This window comes from Diadema antillarum, unplaced genomic scaffold, assembly GCF_040938485.1.
Source record: "Diadema antillarum isolate AM-2024a unplaced genomic scaffold, OU_Dant_1.0 seq00001913_RagTag, whole genome shotgun sequence".
Taxonomy (NCBI): domain Eukaryota; kingdom Metazoa; phylum Echinodermata; class Echinoidea; order Diadematoida; family Diadematidae; genus Diadema; species Diadema antillarum.
This window is the reverse complement of record NW_027272576.1, coordinates 5,008-30,175: the sequence shown is the minus strand read 5'-3', so window position 1 is coordinate 30,175 and position 25,168 is coordinate 5,008. Positions and strand designations below refer to the sequence as shown.

Below are 25,168 nucleotides of genomic sequence, written 5' to 3'. Positions count from 1 at the left end.
AGCAGGCATTACCATTCGAGCCCTTTCACATTGGCAGAAGAACTCATTTGCAAACATGTTGCATGCCAATCAAGTATGTATTTCTTCTTGAAAGTCTGAAAGTGATCCTGAATCCTATTTTCCCTCCAAAACATCGTATGTACTTGTACAGTACAATACATCTCAAATTGCATTTGGCAAGTTGCTGTCCGGAAATTGTGCTTTTCAGTAGAGTTTTGCTCCAGTTTAGATGCATGTGTGTACTTTGAATATGTTTGACCTCTTGAAAACAGGATTGAGGAAGTGGATCTTGTCTAGACCTTGTATTCTTTTTTGTTCTGTGATACATTGTACATGCATACCAGTGATCGTAGGTACATGTTTGAATTAGCAGGCTATGGTGCTTGTTACAGTACTGAGCTGTTGTGTAGAGAGCCAGTAAGGTATCACTCTTGCAGTGTCTGAACACTTCTGAATGTTACAGGAGACCTCCGGATGATTTTCAGACTATTACATTTGAACAACTATAGATTAGTTATACCCGAGTACAGAGTTTCAGAATTTTATAGTGATTGGGTTGAGGAATAAGAATGTTTTCAAAATTTACAACAAATTGCAATGAACAAGGATGATGACATGCCAGCCTCGCCATAAGAATGCATGAGTTGGGGCTCAAGGCAGCAGAACTAAAGAAGATGGCATGCATACATTCTACCAGAGACTCCAACTCTCCCATTTTCGACGAGAGATCTCCCGCCGAAAACCCATTTTTGCAAAATCTCCCGTTCTCCCGCTTGAGATTTAATTTCTCCCGCCCTGGCTCTGTGTCTCCAGTTGGAAAGGATTTCTTACTTATTGCTATTGTATGTTGAAAAAAAAAAACCTTAAGATAGCACCAGAGAGCATCTAGAACCCTAGGAACTTCGCGCTTCGCACACATCAACTTGGAGTCTCCCGTTTGCTAGGGGTTTCAGGCGGGAGAATCTCCAGATCAGAAGGTGCTTTGGGTTGGAGTCTCTGTTCTACACAGGTGAACTTGTTAAGCAAGTGGGGTTATAATGGAATTACACTGCTACATTTCTGAAATATGTGAGGCTCCTATGTCATCAACACTGTTCAGTGTAATTTGTTCAAGATTTTCAGTTCATTGGTTTCTCTGCTCAAGGACTAAAATAAATTCCACATATCTATACATGAAGCTGTCGATTTACGTACTACATGATGTGAAATTATGAAAATCATCTGGAATGCCCCTTTGTTAGATAGGGGGCCTACATTATTCAGAAACACGTCATATGAACACGATGTCAAACAAGTTCTTTTTGTGAGTGTGAAACCCCTCCATGCCATGTGAACGATGTCTCATGCTGAATAACGAGTGAAAACATTCAGGGAGTGGGGCGCTTTGTTTGGGGAGAGTTTGCGAGAGTAGTCATAGGCAGCACCACGCAGACTACTTGGAATGATGTACTGTTAACATATAATTGATGGTACAGCTGAAATGTTGGGGAAAAAATGTGCAGAGAGAAGAAAGATAAATGCTGGAAACATGAGGAAATTGCTGCTTGTGGTAGAAATAGCACATGCTTTATTAATTAAAATGTGTTAAAACAACAAAATTATGTCTGCAACGAGGGTCCATGTAATAAAGACCGTGAGAAAAATAAAAAACAAGATCATTAAAAGAAATTTGCTATTAGAGTTGCATAATGTAAAACGAGGGAAGTTCACATGCATTTGAATTTTGCAAATTTCGCGAGCGCCAAGATTTGTGAAATTAAAATGCATGCGAAAGTTCTTGTCTACACTAGTATGCATTGAACTTCAGTGGAAATTCTCGAATATTTCATGCCACGAAAAAGGCCATGGGCTCTAATTTGCGAAAATTTCATGCTGCAAATATATCATGTTTTACAGTACATAATCACTAATGGAGAAGAAGGAAGAGGAAGGAGAGAAGGGAAGAAAGGTAGAAGGAATAAATGTTGGTTTTGACTGCTGAGAGGGAAGAGAAACTTTGGGTATATCCTGAAAATGGTATCCATTCCTGTGCACACAAATAGTGTGTGTGCAATACCTCCTTGGTACACCTACTCGCCTCTGAAAATTTTACTGGATGTGAACACTTCTGGACAGACATCATTACTGCTGGCATTGGTGTTGACATAGCTGCGTGTTAATGAGACTATTCTCCGTCCCGTAGCGTGTAATAATTAGCAGAGGCTGACTGGGCAGAAAAGAAATGGCGGGGTAATTGATAATTCCACTAACTCCTAATTTCAGTGCTGGTTACATCATCCCGACGGCACTGTCTGCCATGCGGTTTGATTACAAAACGATCATGTGTCATCATTAGAGAATCAGAAGGACGCTTATTCTGCACCTGTGCATATTGGACTTACGCCCTGCTGCCTCTGACATACTCATGCCTGCTCTACACATAGATACTGTCTCTTTAAAGGCATTATGTACCATTTGCAGATGAAATGAAAACTCAGCTTTAGTGCTTCAAAATAGTTCTAAAATGTGAGTTAGGGATAGAAGCAACCAATGTGAAAATGTTAATCCGTATGAGATTATAAAAGTTAAAGTATTGTCAAATATACAAAATGTGAACAATACTATTTATCATTTCTAGAATAAACCATCTACAGTTACGGTTTATTGAGAAAAATAATGACATCTCCTTATATTTTAGGCTTTATTGCAAAATTTTTATATGGTAGGATGTTTTGTGATACAGTTGACCTATACATACAGTATGCATCAAATGTGATAACTTGAACATCTTTTAAATCACTGCTCCCAATGGTAAAGAATGCCATTATGTGATAGCTCCACTCCGCTTGTAAATAGCAAATTTGATTGAAACGGGGCAAGGTCGGCAATATGCAATCATGCATCTATTTCTCCCTTGACCTCCCTCACAAAAGAGATGATATCGATGCAAGGTGACAAATCGATTTCGCTGAATGTGTTCAAGTTGCTCACTAGTTGTGTATGCTAATGATCTATTGGGCTTGAGATTTCTTGGTAGGACCCAAACAATGGGTAATTTCATGTTGCATGATTCATAATTTGTAATTATTCTAGCAACCGACTGACATGGACCAAATATATGGTATGAATTCATCTGCCTAAAACATTGATAATCTACAAATCATGTGAAGTAGCTTGAATACAACAAACTGATACTATTGATAGGCTATGCTAGCAGTTTTTTGCCTTATTACTCAGTAGTGTGTTATGAACTTAGTCAGTGACCCCCCCCCCCCTTTTTGTCGAGCCCACCTTTACGATAGGTGAAGGGAGACTAAGGGATTGCCTGGGCGTCTGTCCATCCGTCGTCCTTCCGTCGTCCGTCCGTGACGCTGCAAAAACTTGAATAACTCTCTACTGAGGACTTCAATTTCAATCAAACTTGGTGGGGAGAGTGGTTATACAAAGTTACACAATTCACCAAACATGACGGTCACCACCAGGTCAAAGGTGACAGACAGGGGTCAACGAACTTTTAGGGCCCAATGTTAAGTTTTTATGGCGCGCTTTGACTATGGCTCAAAACTTTTGATCCACATGTCTGTTTGTGACCAAACTTGGATGGTAGATATCCCCTGGCGAGTTGAAGGTCACCACAAGGTCAAAGGTCATAGGCGGGGTCAATGAACTTCCGGAAGTTAGAAAAACATTAATATCTTCTACGCAAATGGGCGAGACACATTTTGGCACACCTTGTTTTTTACACTGCATTCAATGTGCACACATTATGTTTTTATGTTTACATGTAATAAGGTGTATGACAAGGCTCAAGATTGTATCAATGGTATTTAAACAATGTTGAACCTTCTTACATTCCTGCATCAGAATGTCGACTGCCCAAGAGACATTTTGTGAAGTGGTCAAGCCTTGAACTCAGGGCCTGCATATCAACAGTCCTTGGGACCAGCACACAAACCACTAGGCCACACTGTATTCAATATATGCCTACTTGAATTCGGGACCTGCACAGTCATTAAGTCCTTCACGCACACAAACTACTCAACCACACCGTATTTACTGTAAGCTTGTTTGAACTGCGGGCCTGCACATAAACAGTCTTTTATGTACACAAACCACTAGACAATACCATATTCACTGTTGTAAGTGGAAGCCCATAAAAATTATCTCTACTATTTTGCAAGTGATCTCGGCATGGTAAGGCAAATCGTAGATCGCAGCTGCCTGTCCTCTCATGGAACTTGGACTTGTACAGATTCCTTGACAAAATCTCGACTTTGAGTCATGTTTGTGCTTCGTATCTCGTCTAATCTGTAAATCTGCCATTCCCACACCTTGGGCATTGTCAGGCTGTATGCCCAAGAATTTATGATCATCACTCAATTGCAGTAATCAGACACAAGAACTTGTTTGCCTGTGTGGTGAGTAGTCTGGGTAAACAAGGATCTATAGTCTGAAGCACCTGTCAAATGCTTGACAATGGCTGGAACTGTCTGGCAAATGAATAGTGAGGCCTGCCTTCTAAATTTCCATTTTTAAAGGTCATTTTGATGTAGAAATATGATTTTTTTTTTTCGTAGTAAGCCAGTTAACTCTTACTCCATCCTCTTTGCGAAGTTATCATTGTTAAATGATTACAAAGTCCCCAAAACAAAGGATGTACCCGTATTTTTCTTGTGAAGATTTGTGCACAGACCAGTGAGTGACTTGGTGGGCCATATCTTCATTATCTCATCTCATTTTCCCACATGCCTTTGAATGATATCACTGCTCTTAAAAAACAGGTGAAATTTGAGGGGAAAAAAAAAAATCACAATTTCCTGGTTTTTGAGGTTTGGTCATTTTTTTTTCCCCTGAAACTTTCACCGTTCTGTTTGTTTGATTTTACTCTACATATTAAATCTAAAGTTAAACATGGAGTGATTTTTTTTTTTTTTTTTTTTTTTTTGCTTTAAGACCTTCAAAATTGTCAATATGCACCAGACGGAAGGGTTTTTCAAACAGTTGGTTTATGTATGAAAACTTGTCAAGTAAATTTCTATCTGTATGGCTTATCAGCCAGACTGTTTGATAGACAGAAGGGATGTTTGTATGCCAGAGATTGTTGTTGGAAAGCTGACAAGATATTTGCTCCTATGACAATTGCTCTGGTCTTATTTTCTCCAGGGACTTTGGGTTTATAGGGTTGTAATAGGGTTTTAGGTTTAGTTTGATGTGAGGATTAGGATTAGGTCATGTTTGTGGGTACAATTTGTGTTTGGCTTACAACAACATGCATATATTTCATGGGAGCAATTGTCACAGGAGCAAATGTAATGGAACTTGTTGGAAAATGCTAGATTACTAACAGTCTTTAAAAAAAGAGTCTATATGTGACCGTGCACCTCAAAACGAACATAAAGTCGCACACACTGATTTTGCGTGAGGACTGAAAATAAGTGAAATGGGTCAACCTAGCCGAACTTGACTTTTTCATATTTTCTGAAAGAGCGGGTCTTCTTTTACATTATGCTAAAATTTGGTATCATAAAACGGACAGGAAAGTGTGTTTTTTTTAGCAGTTTATCTCGAACATTTTTTGGTAGAATAGTGTGATTAGGTGTGTCTTTAGAATCCCTTTTTCATTTCTGAAAAACCTTGTCCACACTCTTCACTTTCAACTCTAATAACTTTTGAAAGGATAGTGCTACTGCTTTCAAAGTTGACATTAATTATGGACAGAATGTGTTAATGAGGCATGCTTAATTTAAGTTTAATCTGATAATCTCTTCTTTGTTGTTACTCTGGTGGTTTACTTCCCGTTTTTTGTCCCATTCATCGCACAGCCAGCACGGTTTGGTAGAGATTAAGTGCTTGAATAGACACTGTACTTCAGGGCCTCTTTTCTCAGTTCACACTTTTCCTGAGTTTGCGCTTTCTTTCCAATATTTAGATAGGTTAGGAGAGTCCATTTGATTTGAGTTATACATCATTTTAAAGCTTAAAGTCTGCTCTTTCAGAATATGGTCTTAACTAAAAATTCATGTCTGGCGACTTTTTGTTTGTTTTGAGGTGCAGGGTCACATATAAAGTGTGAATCTTTTTACTTTTTTTTTTTTTGAATGGATGTCTTCTGGTCCTTGGTCATACTGTATCTTTTGCTAATGTGATAACTCAGTGGTAGTGACTTTGTACTTGAGTGTATAGTTTGTATGTTGTGTGTGTTGCGTGTGTGTGACTCTTCCGAATTTGGTGCACGCAAGTGCCTGGTGTGTACAACTGTAGGAATGGGTACATTTGTTTACATCCTGTACCTGTTTTGGGGAGTCTGCACACCAACAGGCCTGTTAACACAAATATGCCCAAAAATAACATTTGATAAAAATAGATTTTTACAAAGCAATGCACAAACAATTCATTCTTGTTTGTTGACACACACACACACACAAAATCACTAACAATATTTGGTCTGCCTTATGTTGCAAAAATCAGTTCATATTGATTTTGTTGTTTTGTTTTGTTTTTTATTTATTTACCATCGCCATAGTTTGCCCAGTCTAGTGTGTCTGAATGGCAGGCAAAACAAAATCCATTTTTTTTTTCACACCATGGTTCAACTCATCGTGCTAAATGTGAAGGTGACCATGATCGTGTGCAGTTGCTCTTTATTTGTTTAAGCATGCACAGTTTGGATATTTCAAGTGTTTTACCTGCAACTGCAGTGCAATCCCATTATAACAAACATGGTTATAACGATATTCCGGTTACAACGGAATAGAAATTCAAGCTGCAACATTATTGCCTCTATGTTTTTTATTGTTTACATTTATTTGTTCTGTTACAACAAAATTTCGATATGACAAAAGAAAACTGCAGGTCCCAAGGACTTTGTGATTCAAAACAGTAGTCCAAATTTGCTGTATTAAAGTATATGAAAGAAGTAGATTTTTGCATGTCAATCCAAAAACCAATAAATCCTCAGTGTAAATGGCCCTACAGTGTATGTTATGTACAATGTAGACATGACTTTTAATAGTATGGTACATAAACAACCCCTTTCATTCAGTGGCACTTTTCTACTGGTGTGAGTAGAAGAGAAGAGAAGAAGCCCAGTGTTTTCGTATATTTTTTCATTCATATTCGTTTTTTTCCGATTCAATGCAAATAGTCTCAGAGAGAAATGTTTGTTTGTCGGGCAGAGACAACAGTTCCCCTTTTATGCCAGCAGTACTATCAAATGTCATGCTAAAATTTCCCCAGCCGAAGCCCACAAACTGTGGTAAATAAGTTTCTCTTTTCTCCGGATACATTCTGCAGGTACTCTTGTGTCCTGTGGTTTAAATACAATGATGAGACCGTAATGTGATATCAAGTAGTTTGCATAAATTTCATTCCCAAACCAGAAGGTAGTCAAACTTGTAGCTAGTGTGGCTTCTGACCAAACTTTGTCCTCACAAGCAGAGTGTGAAGGAGGTCATAAACAGCCAACGGCTCAAGTCACACAGCAGTTAGATCTAATGTGTACCACACATCACATTACACATGTTTTCACTTTGACTGTCTTTATTTTCAAAAAAAAAAAGGGGGGGAGGGGGTTGTCATCATGTATGAGAAATTAGTGATGTTGTATGAAATTGAATGGGACCTCTGTCAAGGAAGTGCTGTCAGCATAAAGTTCAGTGCAGCCTACATTCATAGCTCCATAAATGAATAGGAAACATTTAACAGTGTTTCCTTTGATGGGGATAGTTTCAACATTTTACTTTAACCACTCCTCAAAGAATGTATGGGATTCTTTTCAGAGAAAGCAGCAACTTGCAGAGCAACCTCACAGCAGCTGATTGACAAATTGCTCTTTGGTGACCAAAATAAGCACTGATTATTCTGTGTTTTAGTAGTATGGTAGCCATGATAAAAGATAATGGGCATACAAACACACCGACATATATGACCACACTGAGAAATCGGTGCTTATTTACATCGATGAAGGGCAATTTGTTGATAAGGTGCAATATTAAACTTACAACAGTTTCTTCAACACCATGACATTTGGTTCAAATACTGGCAGAGTGTTGGATTCAGAGATCCAAAGTGGTTTCCAATCAGACAGGGTTCATGCAAGGTTTTCTATCACAGTTTTCCACAGGATGAGTATGATCTCTGAATGCTTCATAGAATCACAAGTCTTTCACACCCCCCCCCCTCCTATTTGGCTTTAATTATGTAATTAATATTATGACATTACAGCAGATGAACATGCACCTTTTTCTTCTCAAAAATTCTCAGTCGAAGATTATCCATTGTAGCATTTGATGGCATTATTGCCTGATGATTGTATTGCTTTAATAGGCAAAGATAATTTCTGTGATGTGAACTACTTGTGGTGGAGAGTGTCCTCACGAGTAGGTTGCGCCCCACATTCAATCCACTGCTAACAATGAGGTATATTTCTGTATGGTAGATCTCTTGGGAGCTAAATTATATCTAAAAGGCATCAAATTATTATGCTGGTAGGGCATTGCTAGCGAGGTGTTTTGCATAATGTGACAAAAATTAAATGTGTATTTATGTGCTCATGTACACCCTGTACAGGGTGCTGGAGGACTTTTTTTGCGTGGTCATCCTATAAAGACTTTTTAAAAATTTCTTGGATAGTAAAGAACAGGAGCACCTTGTTGCTATGTGTCAGTATTATGGTGATTTGATACCATGAATTGTGAAAGAGATGCAAGTGTATGAAGTATGCAGTACTGTAATGATAGTTGGGATGTAATGGTGATTCTTCTTATTTGTAGAGCTCACTATCAGTTTTCAGGGTGGAAAATGTCAAGTCCAAAGTTAAAAATCATTACTAGTACTTTATATTTTCTCTTTATATGAGTTTTTTTTTTTTTTGGGGGGGGGGGGAGGGGGAGGAGGGGGCACTCTTTACTCTAGTAATATTCCTAATAAAACATGAACATGCATCATAGCTACAATGCTACCCCTCAAAAGTCAAAGATATCGATTCGGGAAAAAAAAACATTTCCGGCAGACAATGACAAAGAAACTTGCTATCATTATCACTTGCAATACCATTATCTATCTTCCAGAGAGTACTGTCTCTTCTGGACACCCATTTTCCCCCACTGATGACTAGAAGGAATGCAAAAGAAAGCAATTTTGGTGAAATGGACTGTGCCTCTTGTCGCAGCTGCACATTCGTGTTTTGCCTCGTAAGGAGGAGTGTAAATGACCGTAATATCCTCACGATGTATCAGAAACTCATTACAGATGGATCGCAGTAATTCAGTAACTCCCTCCTCGCGCCTCTTCAGTATCGACTCCACTCACACACCGGAACGTTAACATTCTTGACGACGTTGATGCAAGCATGAGCAAATCATGCTGTGTATTGTGTTTAGGCTTTGCGACCGTGGGGCGCACAATGCAGTTGACCCAAATCAGAATGACAGAAATCAATATTTCCTTCCTTTCCAATGCAGTGAAATTTTCAGGCCTCTTTCTGGTCCTCAGTATGAAAAAAAATGGTATAACAATATCTTTCACCAACCTGTGTATAGTTTTCATTATTTAAAAGACCCACACCACCACCATCATCAACAAAGTTGGATGGCCAGTAGTTCATCATATTTGGCATCTTGCTAAAGCCATCTAAAAATTGCTCTTTTGGTGACTGGATTTAAGTTCACACACATATGTGCACTGTAATTTAAATGAAGGATGATAACTAAGAAACAGTGGTATTAAGATATTGAGAAGATGTGAAATGATCTCGAGGGATTTCTCTTACAAAAATGTATCAAGCCTTTGATTAATCATTTTGTTAGCTGGACAACCATCAGGCAATGTGGGCAGACTATGCTGAAATGCAAAGTATTACCCTCCCCCCGTTCACATTAGTCCCCACGTCACACGGAAAGTCACACGCCACAGGACTTTCCCCTCCCAAACCGTATTATGTACACTCATTTGGACTTGTCCCCCTGTCCCCGCGAAGCAGTGCTGATAAGGGGACAAAATTTGGAGGGGATCAAGAGTGACAAGCTGTATTCACTAGGTGCACGAATGTGTGAAGTCTGGTTTCAAGCAGCAGGGCTGGTCTCAGCCCCGATTGTCCCCGCAGTTCTGGGACGGTCGAGATGGCACTGTGGACGGTCAGTCCTAAAAAGGATGAGATTTCTGGTGACTGTCCCTGTGATGCAGGGTCCAGTGTGAATGCAGGGTTTGTCTATCATGATGGGTGTGAAAGGACAAGTTCACCTTAATATATATAAAGATCGAACGAATGCCGCAAAATTACTAGAACACATCAGTGAAAGGTCTGGGAAAATCAGTACAATCCATCCATAAGTCATGAATTTTTGAAATTTCATTACGGCCATTGCTGGATAAGAAGAGTACTACGGCTTGTGATGTCACATTTCTGTACAATGATAAAAAGAAATACAACAAAATTCTCACATAATAAAAGAGCACTTGGCTTGCCTCTTTCGGAGGGCAGGGGGAATAATATTTTTTTTCAAAAAATGAAATTTTGTTGAATTCTCTTTATACTTTTCTTATATCATTCTACGCATGTGACATCGTAAACTGCAGTAGTCTTCTAATATAGCAGTGATTGTGCGAAAACTTAAGATTCATAACTTTTGCATCAGTTGTCCGATTTTCCTCAAACTTTCACTGATGTGTTCTACTGATGATGCTGCACTCACTAAATCCACGTGTAAATTAAAGGCATAATTTACCATTTGCAGATGAAACAAAAATTCAGCATTAGTGCTTCAAAATAGTTCTAAAATGAGAGTTAGGGAAAACAACTAATGTAAAAAATGAAGCAGTATAATTGATGTATTGTTAAAATGTTCAAAATGTGAACAATAGTTATAATAAAAATGTTTCCAGACTAAACCATTTACAGTTATGGCTTAATGAGTAAAGGAGTGATATCTCCTTTATTTTGCACTTTATTGCAAAATTGTTATACAATGGTAGGATGTTTTGTGATACAACTGACCTTCACATATGCATCAAAATTGAAATCACTGCTTCCAAAGGTAAACAGGACCTTTAAGGTGAACTTATTCTTTATATTAATTGAAATCGGGAGGAGTAATTGTGGTATAGAGAGTCAAATCTACAGCAGATTTCTTCCCCCTGACCCCCCCCCCCCCCCCCCCTGTCACTGAAGGTCAGAATGGCATAGAATGACATCTCAATGAGTGGTAGGATGACAGGTCAAAAGGTCATTGTCAGTAGAAGCCCAGAGGGATATTGGAGGTCAGGGGCTCAAGTGGTATGGGAATCAATGGTTGGGACCAAGAGCCACACCCAGTCTAGTCTTGGTTCCAGTCTGCTTAATTTTCCATCTTGTTTTGATCCCCTCACACCAGACTGTGTGTAATACAAATGATGCACAGGTCTGAGTGTATCGGTAGGAATTGTGTTCATATCAAAGGTAACCATAGAATGTTTTTAACATTCCATACTTACTTATTTCAATGGTTTGGTGCTATGTATCTTTTCATCATTTTTTTTTTTAATATTCATTTGCGTTTCATTGGTTAGAGTATATTGTTTTCTTTCACATGAAACCTTTGTTGTTTAGTGTTTTGGTTCTAGAATTTCCAAGAACTCTTCATTGCTAACTTAGATAACTAGATCATTCTTGAATTCACAACATACTTTCAAATAGGAAATTGAAGTTTTTTTTCCCTATCTTTATAAATTTTACTTACAGTGTACATATTTCACTTTGATACTCTGCAGGTTCCATGAATTTTACCGGTTTTATGTATTTATTTTATTATCATTTTTTTTTTACAAAAGAAAAATGTTATTGAATCTTTCTCAAAGATGTGCACAGTGAAATCTAGCTGTGCCAGTTTCATAATCATAAGATGGCAATTTCTTCAGCAAAATTCCCATTGGACATGATTAAAGACCTGGTAGTGTTGGGTATACCATGTAGTGGAAAAGCTTACCCAGTTCGGATATATTTGAGAATCGCTGTAAGAAATCGTGTAAAGCTTTATCACTGATCTCTATGCAAGTACACACACATAGCCAAAGAATTTCTTCTGGAGTCGACTGCTACCAGTGAGCGTATGCTTTGATCTGCGTTCCCTGACAGGCACTACTATTAAGTAGATTTTTGAATGAACATGTACAGGTAACTCGTTGGGCAGTGAGTGAACATCAGTTCAATTGGACCATTCATGTTTCCCCATACCACTGTGTTTTTAAGAGATTAGAGCTGTGCCCAGATCTGTAGTGTAAGCAGATTCACAGCTATCTGAACTTATAAGCCAGATGTTGTGTTGTCGATTTGCAGGAAACAGACAGAATATTGAAAGAGAAATGAGCCTAGAAGGCAGGATGTTTTCTAGAACGGCTGAGAAAAAGTCTGCAAATTTATTTGAATGGTAGTGCAGTAAAACAGTATTTCTATAGTCTGACTTTTCCTGGGCTATTATGAACACCTGTTCTGTTTAACGCAAAGTGCACAAACTTGGCACAACACCATGTATTGTGCAGTGTTTTGAACATCTGGTTTACAGCTAATTTGGTTTCAACGAATTTGGTCGGCGAACGAGTTTTATCAAATCTTTGATCACATTGAAACGTTATGCAAAAGCCTAGGACTTATACGATTTGCAAGGACATAATATGGCATCTCTTTTCATCGTATTCATATTTTGTTTGTTCTGAAGGCAATTATGGGAGGGGGTCAAAACTGAATTTTTAATGTGAATCCTTATATACCCTCTGATTGAAAGTACTGGGATTTGAATGTGAATTATTATTTTTTTTTAAAGATGGATGTTAGAACAAGCAAGTGGCAGTCAGAAGTATGGAAGAAGTAGCGACAAGTGAGTGAAGAATCGGTGAAGAGTCTCGTTATGCACTCTGTACGAGTGCGTGTCAGCTCTCTGCTCTTCCACATGATGAATCGATTATTCTGACAATTGTTCAAGTCAGACAAACCCCTGGAATCTCTTCTCAAAACCACAAGCTTTGTGCAGCCAGTCCCCAGCGGGCAGCTCACAGTTTGCTAGGCAACGTGCAGTGCATACAATTTACATTCAAATCTCACATATCAAGCTCTTTAATGCAAACTCTCATGCAAAATCTATCTGTAAAATGGTATGTTTATTGTCTATTATTATGAGGAAGAAGCTGGACAGTTTGTTTTCTGTACACTGAACATTTCTTTTTCTTTAAAAATCTAAGCACATAACTGAAGATTCCTGCCATAGGCTTTCCTGTAACACACACTTTTCAAGGCATTACTGTAATTACACTGTACATATGGGACTGAGCCTTGAGCCTAGATAGACAGTACATATACATTTGTATACACACACAGAACCAGTACTTCAGAACAGGAAAGAAAGTGATCAGGGCATTACATCCGGTACAGCAGGAAATATCACTTGCACAAAGATGAAAAGGGGGAAAAGTGGCATGTATATAGGCAGTGATACGGCCATACGTAAAAATGTAGCTGGATGTATTAAGTACCAGTGCGAAAAGCGCGCTGTAGAAGGATATTTACTTAGCAGGAAGGAAGTGGAAAGAACCATGTTGGCCAGCCTGCCGACGCTCGAGTCCGAAGATGTTATTTGATTAGCACAGGGCAGACACGCTGGTGGAGATTTTTACTTCAAAATCACGAACCTGTCCTTGCTCAGTGGATGGCAAAACGTCTGTCATTTGGGTAGCATTCGCACAGTAAAAAAGACTAATATAATGCTATTGGTCTAAAGGACTATTGAATGATAAAGTGAAAATTTGATAGAATAGCCCCCCCCCCCCAAAAAAAGCAAGATATTACAACTTGTTCTATATGGCTAGCAGCTCTGCTATCCCATGTTAAAGGACAAGTCCACCTTCATATTCATTAGGATTGAGAGAATGCAACAATATTAGCAGAACACATCAGTGAAAGTTTGAGGAAAATCGGACAATCCGTTCAAAAGTTATGAATATTTAAAGTTTCTGCGCAGACACTGCTGGATGAGAAGACTACTACGTACAGTGTATGATGTCACATGCATACAACTATATAAGGAAAATAAAAAGAGAATTTCACAAAACTTTACTTGTTTAATAAAGTGCACATCTCTTCGACTTGCTACTGACGTATGTTAAGGGTTATATTATTCCCCCTGCCTTCTGAAAGAGAGAAGTCGAGTGTTCTGTTGTTATGCGAGAAAAATGGAAATATGTTGAATTTGCTTTATTCTTTCTTTATATCGTTGTACTCATGTGACATCACAAGCTTACTTAGTCTTTTCATCCAGCCGTGACTGAGCAGAAACTTCAAAAATTCATAACTTTTGAACGGATTGTCCGATTTTCCTCAAACTCTCACTGATGTGTTCTACTAATATTGCTGCAGTCACTCAACCCACATGTCTATGAAGGTGCACTTGTCCTTTAATTATGATGCAGTAAACAGTGATTGCAAATGGACAATAAAGCAGCATTTGAGTTTTTCTAGGTACGTGTGGCTCAGTTTAAGGGTCTCCTCATCTGATATCAGGGCCCCATTGATAATAGGCCCATTTACACTTGCTTGGAAAAATCGCAATTTTTCTAAAATCGCGACATTTGGGTGTAAGTTGCTAAGCAACTACACCCAAACGCCCTCGAAACATCGCCAGAAAAATCGCCAGCCGGAGTGCGATTTTTTGAAACTTCGCGAAGTTTGAGGCGAAGTTAGCGAGTGTAAACCCAAGCCGCAGAAATATCGCGATTTTTCATCACGTGACTTTCGGTATCGGATTGCACCGGGAGTTTACGCGCGCTCCCCTCTTTGGAACGTGTAGAGAGTACGTCGGTCACTGGCCAGAGTACTACACACACGGTATAGACAGCTGTGTACAGGTCTAAATGGCCGATCCTCGATCGGCTCGTGGTCTCTCACCTCCCTCTCCCTGATGAAACTAGTACGTGAAAACTACTACATAGCAAACTTGAAGTTCTCCAACCACGTATCATCACCCCATGACGAGTTAACAAAATTATGTTCTCCCAGAAAATGCGTTGATTCAGATTGTGGGAGTGCCCGTACTGCTCTCGATATACATTGTTTGTGGAATACAGGAGTACGTAACAAGTGTGAGTTCTTGCTGTCGCCTGATAAAATACCAGTCCTAACTTCCAAGTCCTACTTCTCACTTTCGTCATATCGGCAAAATTTCATGATCCTCCTGAATGCTGCTGTAGATGAAGTTTTACACACCTACTACGTATGTGATCTAATATAGCAAGCTCTATAGTTTTACCGTAAGTAAACAGTCGCGAGAAGCACAAATTTATGTGTGCATTGTACTGATAAAAAGCCCTGCTCAACATTCCAACCAGCTGGCTGTGATCAAAATGCGTGTATACTGTATACTGCACTGCAGTGAAAACGAACAGAATAGCGCGCGCTTCCACTCAGCTGCCGTGTTGAAAAGAGGTAAATTACGCATGCGCACTACCGACCAAAAAATCGCGATGTTTCGTGTGAAGCTCAAACTTCGCATGCTTTTGCGCAAGTGTAAACGGTGGACCAAAATATCGCGATTTTAAAAATCGCGATGTTAGTAAGTGTAAATGCGGCTAATAATGCAGAAAGGAATATCAGCGACTATACTAATGATGAAAAAAATTATAGTGATGATGATGACACTAGTGTATCATTACTGTCCATTTACTTCAAGCACCCTTTCACAAACTGTGGTGCTGAAAGTGTACTTCCTTTATACAATTTTGCCAAACATATACCGTAGGCCTACAACTTGTGTATTGGATTGCAGAAATTTAGAAGACGTAGGCAAGACACTTATCCTCATTTCCTAGTCTTTTTGAGGGCTTTTCACACTTGTAAATTTTTGCTTAGTCCCGTACCAACGGTGGGGCTAAGGGGGGGGGGGGGGGGGGGGCCTTAGCCCCACCGATGGTACGGGACTATCCTTAGCCCACTTTCTGTTTACACTCATTTTTGCCAAAGTGGGCTAGCCCCACCGATAGTCCGGTACTATCTGGCCCTGCAAAATAGCAGGGTTAGCACCGCAATTGCGGTGCCAAGCAAGTGAGTGTAAACAGAACGAAAAAATAATCCGGGGCTAAGCGACGGAGACGAAGTCCGACCCCCACTGACCAATCAGAAACGAGGTAATCAAGTGCTGCCAGTGGGTGCGTGTATGTGTACAGTGCACAGCGTAATCATGAATATTCATGTGGTTTGGAAAGTCCGGGGCTAAGAAATACGAGTGTAAAAAGGTCAGTTTTCTCCTTAGCCCCGGACAAGAGATAGTACGGGACTAATTGGCCAGTGTAAAAAGCTGAAAAAATTGGTACGGGACTAACAATAGTCCTGGGTCAGAGAAAGTCCTGGGTTAAGAAACACAAGTGTAAAAAGGGCTTTGGGGACTAAGGACTGTTTGAAATGCTGGTGTTCCTCAATCTTTCAACAGTCTTGCCTAAAGAATTCCAAAGAATCTCCTCCTTTTACTCTCTATGACAAAATGAAAATGCAGCTTGACCAAGATTAATAGGCTCTTTCCAGATTGGTTTATCTATTGCAGTAGCCAAAAATCCTGTACCAAGACATCACAGCCTGGTCATCTGCCAGGCAGCCAGCCAGTCGACCAGAGGTCCCGATTTCCGGGGATCCGCCCCGATTAAACCACTAGCTGGTAGTCACTATGTAGTCTACACCCCATGTCAATCACTATTATCAAATTATGAAAAATATTCAAAGTATGACCTTGCCCGTACCCACATTGAAACCAAAGATCCCCGCTGATACACGACACTACCAGAAAAATGCTAGGAAAGAGAGAGTACTGTAAGAAGAAAACAGAAACCATACTCCTGGGTACTTCAATGAGAAGCATTGCTGAGAACCAATTTACCGAATCCTGGTATTCCGCAATGGTGGTGGTTACAAACCAGCAGACCACTGACAGACAGCAAGATAATTCAATCATTCTAAAGGCAAACACTGCATGTATGTCCTATGATTGCTTTCAAGCAAGCCTGTAGCACAGCAGTGATTTGACTTGCTAGGGTTACCTTTCTCATCTTCACAGCAAATGAACATAAAATGAAGCATGGAAGGTTGCAAATTATGCAAAGAAAATTTCAACCCCCTTCACCATGACTACAACTACTTAAACAGATCTGCTCAAACTAGACATGGGTTTCATGAAGGCTTTCTGTCATTTTTTTTTTCACACATAAATTCTTATATGTTTTGTGAAAATGATTGAGCAGAAACAAACAAACAAACCACACATTTTCTCAGCATGAATAGCCTCCAGATATGATTAATTTTGCAGCATAGGAATGTATAATATTGATGATCAGACTGGCATATGTCTAAGATTGATGATTGTTTGCTAAAATGATTTCTGCATATCAGTTAGTGACACTTTTGTTTTTGAATGATTTTCTTTGAAAGTGATTAGGCCCGTGAGAATACTATGTCCCAACAATTTATTTTTGCAGACAGGGTTCCTCCCTTGCAAGGTGCAATTTGGAGCTTGAAGCTGATAGTTTGGAAAACTTGCATCAACAAAAATGATTGAATCAATTTTAGAAAATTGTAATTTTAGAAAATTGTCATCTTACGTGTGTGGATTTTGAAGTTATCGTCTCTTCTGAAGATCTAATCACATTCCATGATTCCAAAGCATGCAATGAAATTCTATAATAATCAGCAACTGCAGAATTATGTACTTAAAAGTGTTTTTGACCACTTCCTCTTCCAACACATTTGCCTGCTGATTAGCTTCTCTTCCATTTCTAAGGCAAAATGGAAAAAAAAGGAAAAGGAATGAAATACAGCAAATGCAATGAGATATAGTGCTTCTAAACCTAAGCCATAATTATCCTTTGCAATTAAAGGAACCCACTTTCAAGATAGAAGGAATTCAGTATTCTAGTATATAGTATACTGCCACACATTCCCTTTTAAGAAATGGTATAGTTTTGGTAGAGATGGGGGACTCAGATTTGAACTTTTTTGTGAGATAATTATAAACCACTTATGAAATATCGAAGAGCATACAGTTCTAATGAGGAATTCCAAATTTATTTGATGATAATCGGTTTTGAGATGGCTGATATATTAAAAAGCAAACAAACAAACAAACTAAGCAAAGTGGTTCTATAAATTAAAAAAAGAATGTAATAAAAGATTGGCCTTACCTTTTATTAGGACCACTTTCTTTTCAGATATCTCTGCCATTTCATCATCAAGCTTTTATCAAATAAGCTTTGAATTCCTCATAGAATTATGTGCTCTTTCATATCTTATAAGAGGTTCCTCATTATCCCTCAAAAAAGTTGCAAACCTGAAGCTTCATCTCAACCAAAATTATACAATCCTTGCCATAAATTGAACACCTCTGATAGCTAGTGTGCATTGTGTTGAAGAGATTCACGCTGCTGTTCTCATAGAAGCGTACTCCTCGGAAGGTTCACCATTATCCTGGAAACCTTCGCTGTGCTTTCACGCAGAAATATGGTCTCCTTCAGGACTAGCTCTTTCTCAGTAAATTCCTCGGGTAGATTAATTGCTTGCGATCCTAAGCGCTCATACCAGATGTGAAAGTGTGGGGAGGTCCGTGCTAATGGGTGATCTGATTAATTGCGCATAAAGGTGATGTTCTTGTCTGAACTGTCCTGATAGAAATTAACAGAGACACTCCACTTCATAGTTTCTAGACAAAAGAAAACATTAGAGAAGAGAACAAGACAGTCCCTCCCCACCCCCACCCCCCCCCCCCCCCAAGTCGGGCAATGGGTAAAGTACATAGTATTGCCAGAAGCATCTATCAAATCCACTCTTTCTCTCTCCATCCATGCACCCTCTTGAAAAGCATGAAGTTTTACAATCATCTAGAAATGTGTCCTGATCAGGGGCGGATGAAGGAATTCCGTAAAGGGGAGGCACCTTTACAAAATGAAAGGGGGTGCAGGCGCCCTCCCCCCATTTTTTTCTTTATTCTTTCTTTTGTTTAAACAAAAAAATAAAGAGGGGACTTGCACCCGGTGCACCCCCCTCTGGATCCGCCACTGCTGATGCTCAGTAAAGTTTAAAAGGATGAATTATAGCAAAGCAAATTATTGGTCAATTTTTTTTTTTTTTGAAGGCTGGAAAACTGATGTATGTAGCATACGTGTGTAGATAATCATTCCATTTTGTTGAATGGGCATATTCTGAGTAATATGTCAGGTGAATCACCTAGCCAGATCAATTTTCTGCGACATATTTTGCTTACCCAACAACAACAAAAAAACAAGCAAAAACAAACTAACAAACTAACAAACTTTGGGGTGCCCTTGGCAAGCACACATGTGGCTCTTACACAAAGTGCTCTTGTATGTGGGACTGGCATCACCCTTAAGTTTATCAGTGAAAGCGTGATAAAAGCAAATACTTCTAATACAATGTTTGTTTTAGTGGACTGCTCTCTTGTTTTTGCATTTCAGTGCATGTGCTTGTTTTTGTCTCTAAAGTGAACATGGGTTGAATGAAATCCGTGGAATATTTGATAATGACTTGCCATTCAGGAAATTACAACCAGTTTAAAGTGAAAACAAAGTTCTCATGTGCCTCTGTAGAACTGTCAATTTTTGCTCCAAAATGTACACATATATGTGTAAGAAATGTGTGACATAATGCTTGAATAACACAATTTCAGTTTGTTTAATGATGAAAGTGTGAAATATTTGCCGAAAAGGTGTGCTGGAAGTACAACAGTCTACAAGCATGCCTGATCAGTTCAGTTAAGTTTCAGTTTATTTAATTTTCGTACTGGACCTGCTTCAGCCAGTTGTGGTTGCTAAGTAATTTTTTTTTTTTTGTAATTGATTATTGATAATCAACAAATGGGCCGCATCAGTATCCACTGATCTTTCACGCTAGAGTGAATCCCGTGGAGCTCGTTGGAAACTATGATTGCTAGGACATGATCGATCGTCATGTAACGTTCTACCCACTCACAATGCTGAACGAGGAGGGCTCTTGTGGAATAAAAGTCATGTACCAGGATCAAAGTTATTCTATGCTTTTGATCTCAAAATACTCTGAAACAACTCATTACTCTGGCAATTGCGTCAGCCAGGTACGTTTCTTAGTACACCCTTTCGATGTAATGCAAACATACTCGAAATGGTGTTGAAAAATGAATTCTGAGCCCTTCTGAGAACTATATTTTGGCTTTAACAACATGCAGTTGATTTGTAAATGGATTTGACAGTTTTATTGCTCGGCATGTTCTCACGCTATTTGAGACGTCCAAAAGATGACATCATTTTTCTTTTTAATCATGTCTCAGCACCTCTGGAGTTGTTCACATATCTGGTAGTGGGTTTACACCAGGTTTCGAGTTCAGTGATCGACATGAATCGTGACGCAAATGAAAGTAGTTTCTGTTCATGGGATTGTTTTATAGTTTTTATGAAATAATGACAAGCTTAGATTTTGTACGAGTGATCAAAGAGCTTACAGGAAAAAAATTGGTCCAGTGAGAACTTTGCATAGATTACTGTAAAACTAGCATGAAAACAAATGCATGCAAATATTTTTGCTTGTTAGGTATATCTAACACTATGTAATGTTTTGATTCCTTGGAATTGAAAACATGCAAACTTGATTTTATTCTGCCAAGTGCGAGTGGGCAAAAAAATTCCACTTTTACTGTATGTATTGTGGTATTTTATATTTCAGTTTGTGTCAGTACATTATTTATGTTTTACATATCTTCTGCAGTTATGTGGGAAAGAAGATACTGAACATATTACCCCCCCCCCCCCCCAAAAAAAAAAAAAAGTATTTCAACAAATGCTTGCGTGTTTGAGCCTAGGTAAAAGTGTTCAGCAGAAGAACTTATGCACCCATTCCAAAAGAAGTAAAACAAAAAGGAGAAAAAAACCCAACATTACAAACCATGTAAGCAGAATTAAGGTGGCAGAATAACACATCTGGCTATATTACACTCGGGACTGTCCTAGGTGAATGACTAGTACATGAGATTATCTATATTATTTCATTTATTTATTCCAAATGATCAATCACAAACTGGTTTAATTTTGTGCATTATATGATTTCTCAATAGTGCACATCCCCCTTCTCCAAAAACAAACAAACATAAACAAACAAGAGAGGGGAAAAATAATGAGAGAGGACAGCGATTATTTTTCCAGCAAAAAAAAAAAGAAGAAATTAATAATAAAGTTTTGTTGTACATACCCAGTGTACCAGTAAGAATATTTTGGCACTCAGTGTAATGACTTCACTCTTTGGGAAGTTGCCCTGACTAGGATGAGTTCATCCTTTCACAGTCACTCACTATTTGCTACACAGTGAAACAAGTGCAAGCTCATAGAACCTAGCTGTTGTGATTTAAATGACAAGGCAACGAGAAATGCATCACTTTGTATTGAAGCACACAAAAAATAATTTCAATGCACTTAAAGTTGCCTGTGCTCACCACAGCACTTCCAGTGTCCAGTTAAACCACAAGGCTGAACTAGAATGTCGCTGTGAATTCACAGAGCAATCAAAAAGATTCATGTATATTCGTTCTCTTTGTGAGCATAATTTCCAATGTGCGCTACAGCCTAATGGTTGCGCTACACTTCCCACCGAACAGCAGGTGATAGATTCTTGTCTATCTGTATCAATATTTCTCCCACTATGGTGCTCGAATAGATTAGGTATCAGCAGGGAGGTGGTAGATGTATCTGATTTCTTATTTTTTTTGTAAAGCTAAGAATATCTTTGATTTCATCTGTAAGCAACATGAATAAAGTCAAACATGTGGCACCTGCCAATGAAGTTTCTCCTGGGCTATATTGAAATGTTGCAGAACAGAAAAAGAGAAAAAAAATCAAAATTCTTGTGCTTATTTTTGGACTATTGCTAGTATAAAATTGGTTTTATTTTTGACCATTTGAACATAAGCATTACAGAGGATATTTGTTTTATCACAGTGGGGCTATGATGTTGGCATGTTTCACAATCACATACACAGTATCAGTTCTTGGCAGGCTATAATCTAGGCTAAACAGGTAATAGGCGTAATGGTAGGGGGTCCACCTGTAGTTTCTTACCCCCTTACCCTCATAGGACGAGAGTATGTTCTGTCAGCGGGGAGTGTTTGGAAGGAAGTCAGGTAGCATTCGCTAGGAAATGAGACAACTTCCTCTGGTGATGTGCGTCCCTGACTGACAGATCTGCACATCGCTGCATCACTGCAGAAGACAGTTGAATGACAAATGAGATTCTGAGCTCTGAACTGTCGATTGTTCATATTTTTTTACTAGTATAAAGTAATAGGAGGCGTCTGTTCTGTAAATTGACATGGTTTCTTTTCTTCTTCTGTACTTTCTGCAGTGGCTGAGGCTGGAGGGGTCGTGAAATCCAAGAACCTTGGAATGCAGGTGCAGAAGAAGATGCTGGGTAAGATGGTGACCACCAAGAAGGTTGCCAAGGTCTTCATCGATGACACCATGGGTGACCTTCTGGACAACGTCTACAAGCTCTGCAAGGAATACAAGCAGAGCAAGAAGGATGCTGAGAAGCTCATCAAGAACATCATCAAGATCGTCATCAAGATCGGCATCCTCTACCGCAACGACCAGTTCAGCGACGAGGAGCTGAAGATCATGGAGCGGTTCAGGAAGAAGTTCCGCAGCACAATCATGACCTTCGTCAGCTTCTGCGAGGTAGACTTCACCTTCGACAAGAACTACATGGTGGAAGCGCTGTCGGCGTGTTCGGACTTGTTGAGCCAGTTGGTGGCGCGACACCTGACTGATAAGTCTCAAGGGAGGATAGACTATGTTTTCGGGTTCTTCCAGGATGGTGCTTTCATGGACACTCTGTTTGACACAAACAGTCCACTTAAATCTCATCTTACTGCAATTGTTGCAGGACTCAACAAGTTATTAGAGGAAGAAAGCATATAGCAAACCTGTCCATTCTTCCACTGTAATTTTTTTTTTTTTCAGAATTTCTTCTCCTTTTGTATTTTTGGAATTTTTATGAACATTATTGTGCAACTTTGATATAACAAAGCACAAACAGACATGTTTATACTCATGCATTTTGAATGACACTTTGTCCTGGCATTCCGATGATGCCGTAGTGCAGGATTTGTAGAAACTTCTCACAGTCTTCACAAGATATGCAACAAACCCAGGAGCCTACATGCGGTAGGAAGGATCAAACAATCCCTGTGTTCAGATGCTAATCCCTCCAAATGTCGCTGCTGCTACTGGATCTTGGAATCAACCAGTGTTGCGCCCTGAAAAGATTCACCGCTAGTCGGAAGATGTCTTCCCTTCTCCTGCGTGGAGTCATACCCACACTACAGTAGTCCATCGTTGGTACTGGAGCAGATGGAGTTCCTTGACATGAAAGCACAATGCCTCCACCAGGCCCTGGGCTGATGTAGGAGCCTGTTGATGAGAGTTGGATGACAGCTGGTGGCAGGCTTCATTGTCAAAGTAAAGTAAAAGTGAAGGAGGGGAAATTAAACTGTGATGTCATCAAGACCAGCCGTCTGCAAAGCCATCTGCAAAATCTTCAGAGAGGGCAGCAGACAATCGAGGTGTGATTTTTTTTTTCCAACTTCTCCATACGCCTCCTAGTCAGACGAAGTGATCTGTGAGAGGGCAGCATTCTGTGTTGGTTTGTGTATTTGTACCTGTTTGTGTTCTCCGGTTTTTAAGACTGTTCGAGCTTTTGTTTGTTTATGTCGTATGTTTTGTGTAAAAGGAGATTTTAATTTGGCAGGGTGCTGAATTTCGTGTAGGTGTGGTTACCACAGAAATATGCAGCTGTATCATATTTGTGTCTTTCTTTTTATGTTTCTACCTGGTGTGCAAGATGTCTCAACTGCAAGCCACATTTTTTTGTTTTGTACCCAAGATGCCATTGGAGTATCTTCATTTTTATTTCCTGCATTTTACTATTATAAATATATTTGTAGGGTTGTAGCCCCAAGAATTTTGCTAGAGTACCTATGAAATCTGTAGGCCCTGTCATACATAGAAAGTGCTCCATAAAGTATTGACAGAGGCGAAGCTGAATGGGATGATGGAGGACAGGACTTGTTCGACAGGAGCGATTAACCCATTGAAGACGAACAGATTTTGCAATAACATACATTTCCCATAGGCACCTGCCTGAATATACTTGCGACTACATGTAGTCTTTGATGGGTTAACACAGGACAAGGATATGTGAACTATACAACAACCAATTTCCTTGAAGATGAGTCTGTAGAATACCAGATACCCTTGCTGCCCTGTTGTGAAGCACGCAGTAGTTAGTGATTATCAAGTCTATTTAGAAAGGAAAATACAAAAAGGCAGGGAAAAAAAGTAGAAAAGAAGAAGAACTCTGAGTAGTAGAAGCAGTGTACTATGAAGTATACCTATTGCTTGAGCCTCAAGCATTCCAGCTCAGGAAATCATGTTGGTTGCCACATGCAATGCCTGAATTCTGGCTATCAGGAAAATGAAATGGCTGAAGAGCCTAATTATGCTCGTTAGAACTAGTTTCATTTGCAGCTGTAGTGGCTGTAAGCTGCTGTGTACAGCACATTATGTATAGTGAATCTTTGCCTATTCTTTGCCCTTTTGCATGTATTGCTGCTCAATTTGTTTTGATGCTAAACTAGCTGTCTTAACCAACTCGACCCTGTCAATATCAAGTACTTGTTGTCATGGAAAGCTGCGGCACAAAATATAAAATATCCAACGACAACACACAATTACTCATCAGTTGCCTTGCCCTTTTAGTATGAAAACATGTGAGACCCAAACAAGGTACCAGATGTAGATGTTAGTGAGACATGCAAATGAAGAAGAAACAGTACTGGACTTTCTCTGTTTGTGCAGTATCCTCCTGACTGTAGAAATATGGCAGTGTTCAGGAAGTGTAGAGAGAGGAGTGTCCATCCAACTATGTATGCATGGTCTAAGAGGTTAAGGGCTGTCTGCTTGTGGCAGGCAGCTCAGTTTGTTCTCCGTGATAGCATTCAGCTGCAAGAGAGTGGAATCTTGTGGCAGGGTGGGTCTGTGAAAGTGCCTGTGGAAATGCCATATTTGATACATTGGTGGGACTAAGTAAGGATGTTTCATGCTCTGTCTGTGTGTTTGTGTGTCTGTGGGCCTGAGTATTTGGCTGAGTATGATT

At 39.3% G+C, this 25,168-nt stretch overlaps 1 protein-coding gene across 1 annotated transcript in view; it reads left to right on the top strand.

Annotated features, from left to right (window-relative positions):
• LOC139713144 (tumor necrosis factor alpha-induced protein 8-like protein 1) overlaps nt 1-24,703 on the top strand; it is a 40,791-nt gene extending 16,088 nt beyond the window's left edge. The window contains exon 2 of the mRNA XM_071624894.1: nt 22,358-24,703. Coding sequence (XP_071480995.1) covers nt 22,358-22,932 — 575 coding nt within the window. The 3' untranslated portion in view covers nt 22,933-24,703. The remainder of the gene's footprint in view (nt 1-22,357) is intronic.
• Nucleotides 24,704-25,168: the final 465 nt, after the last annotated feature.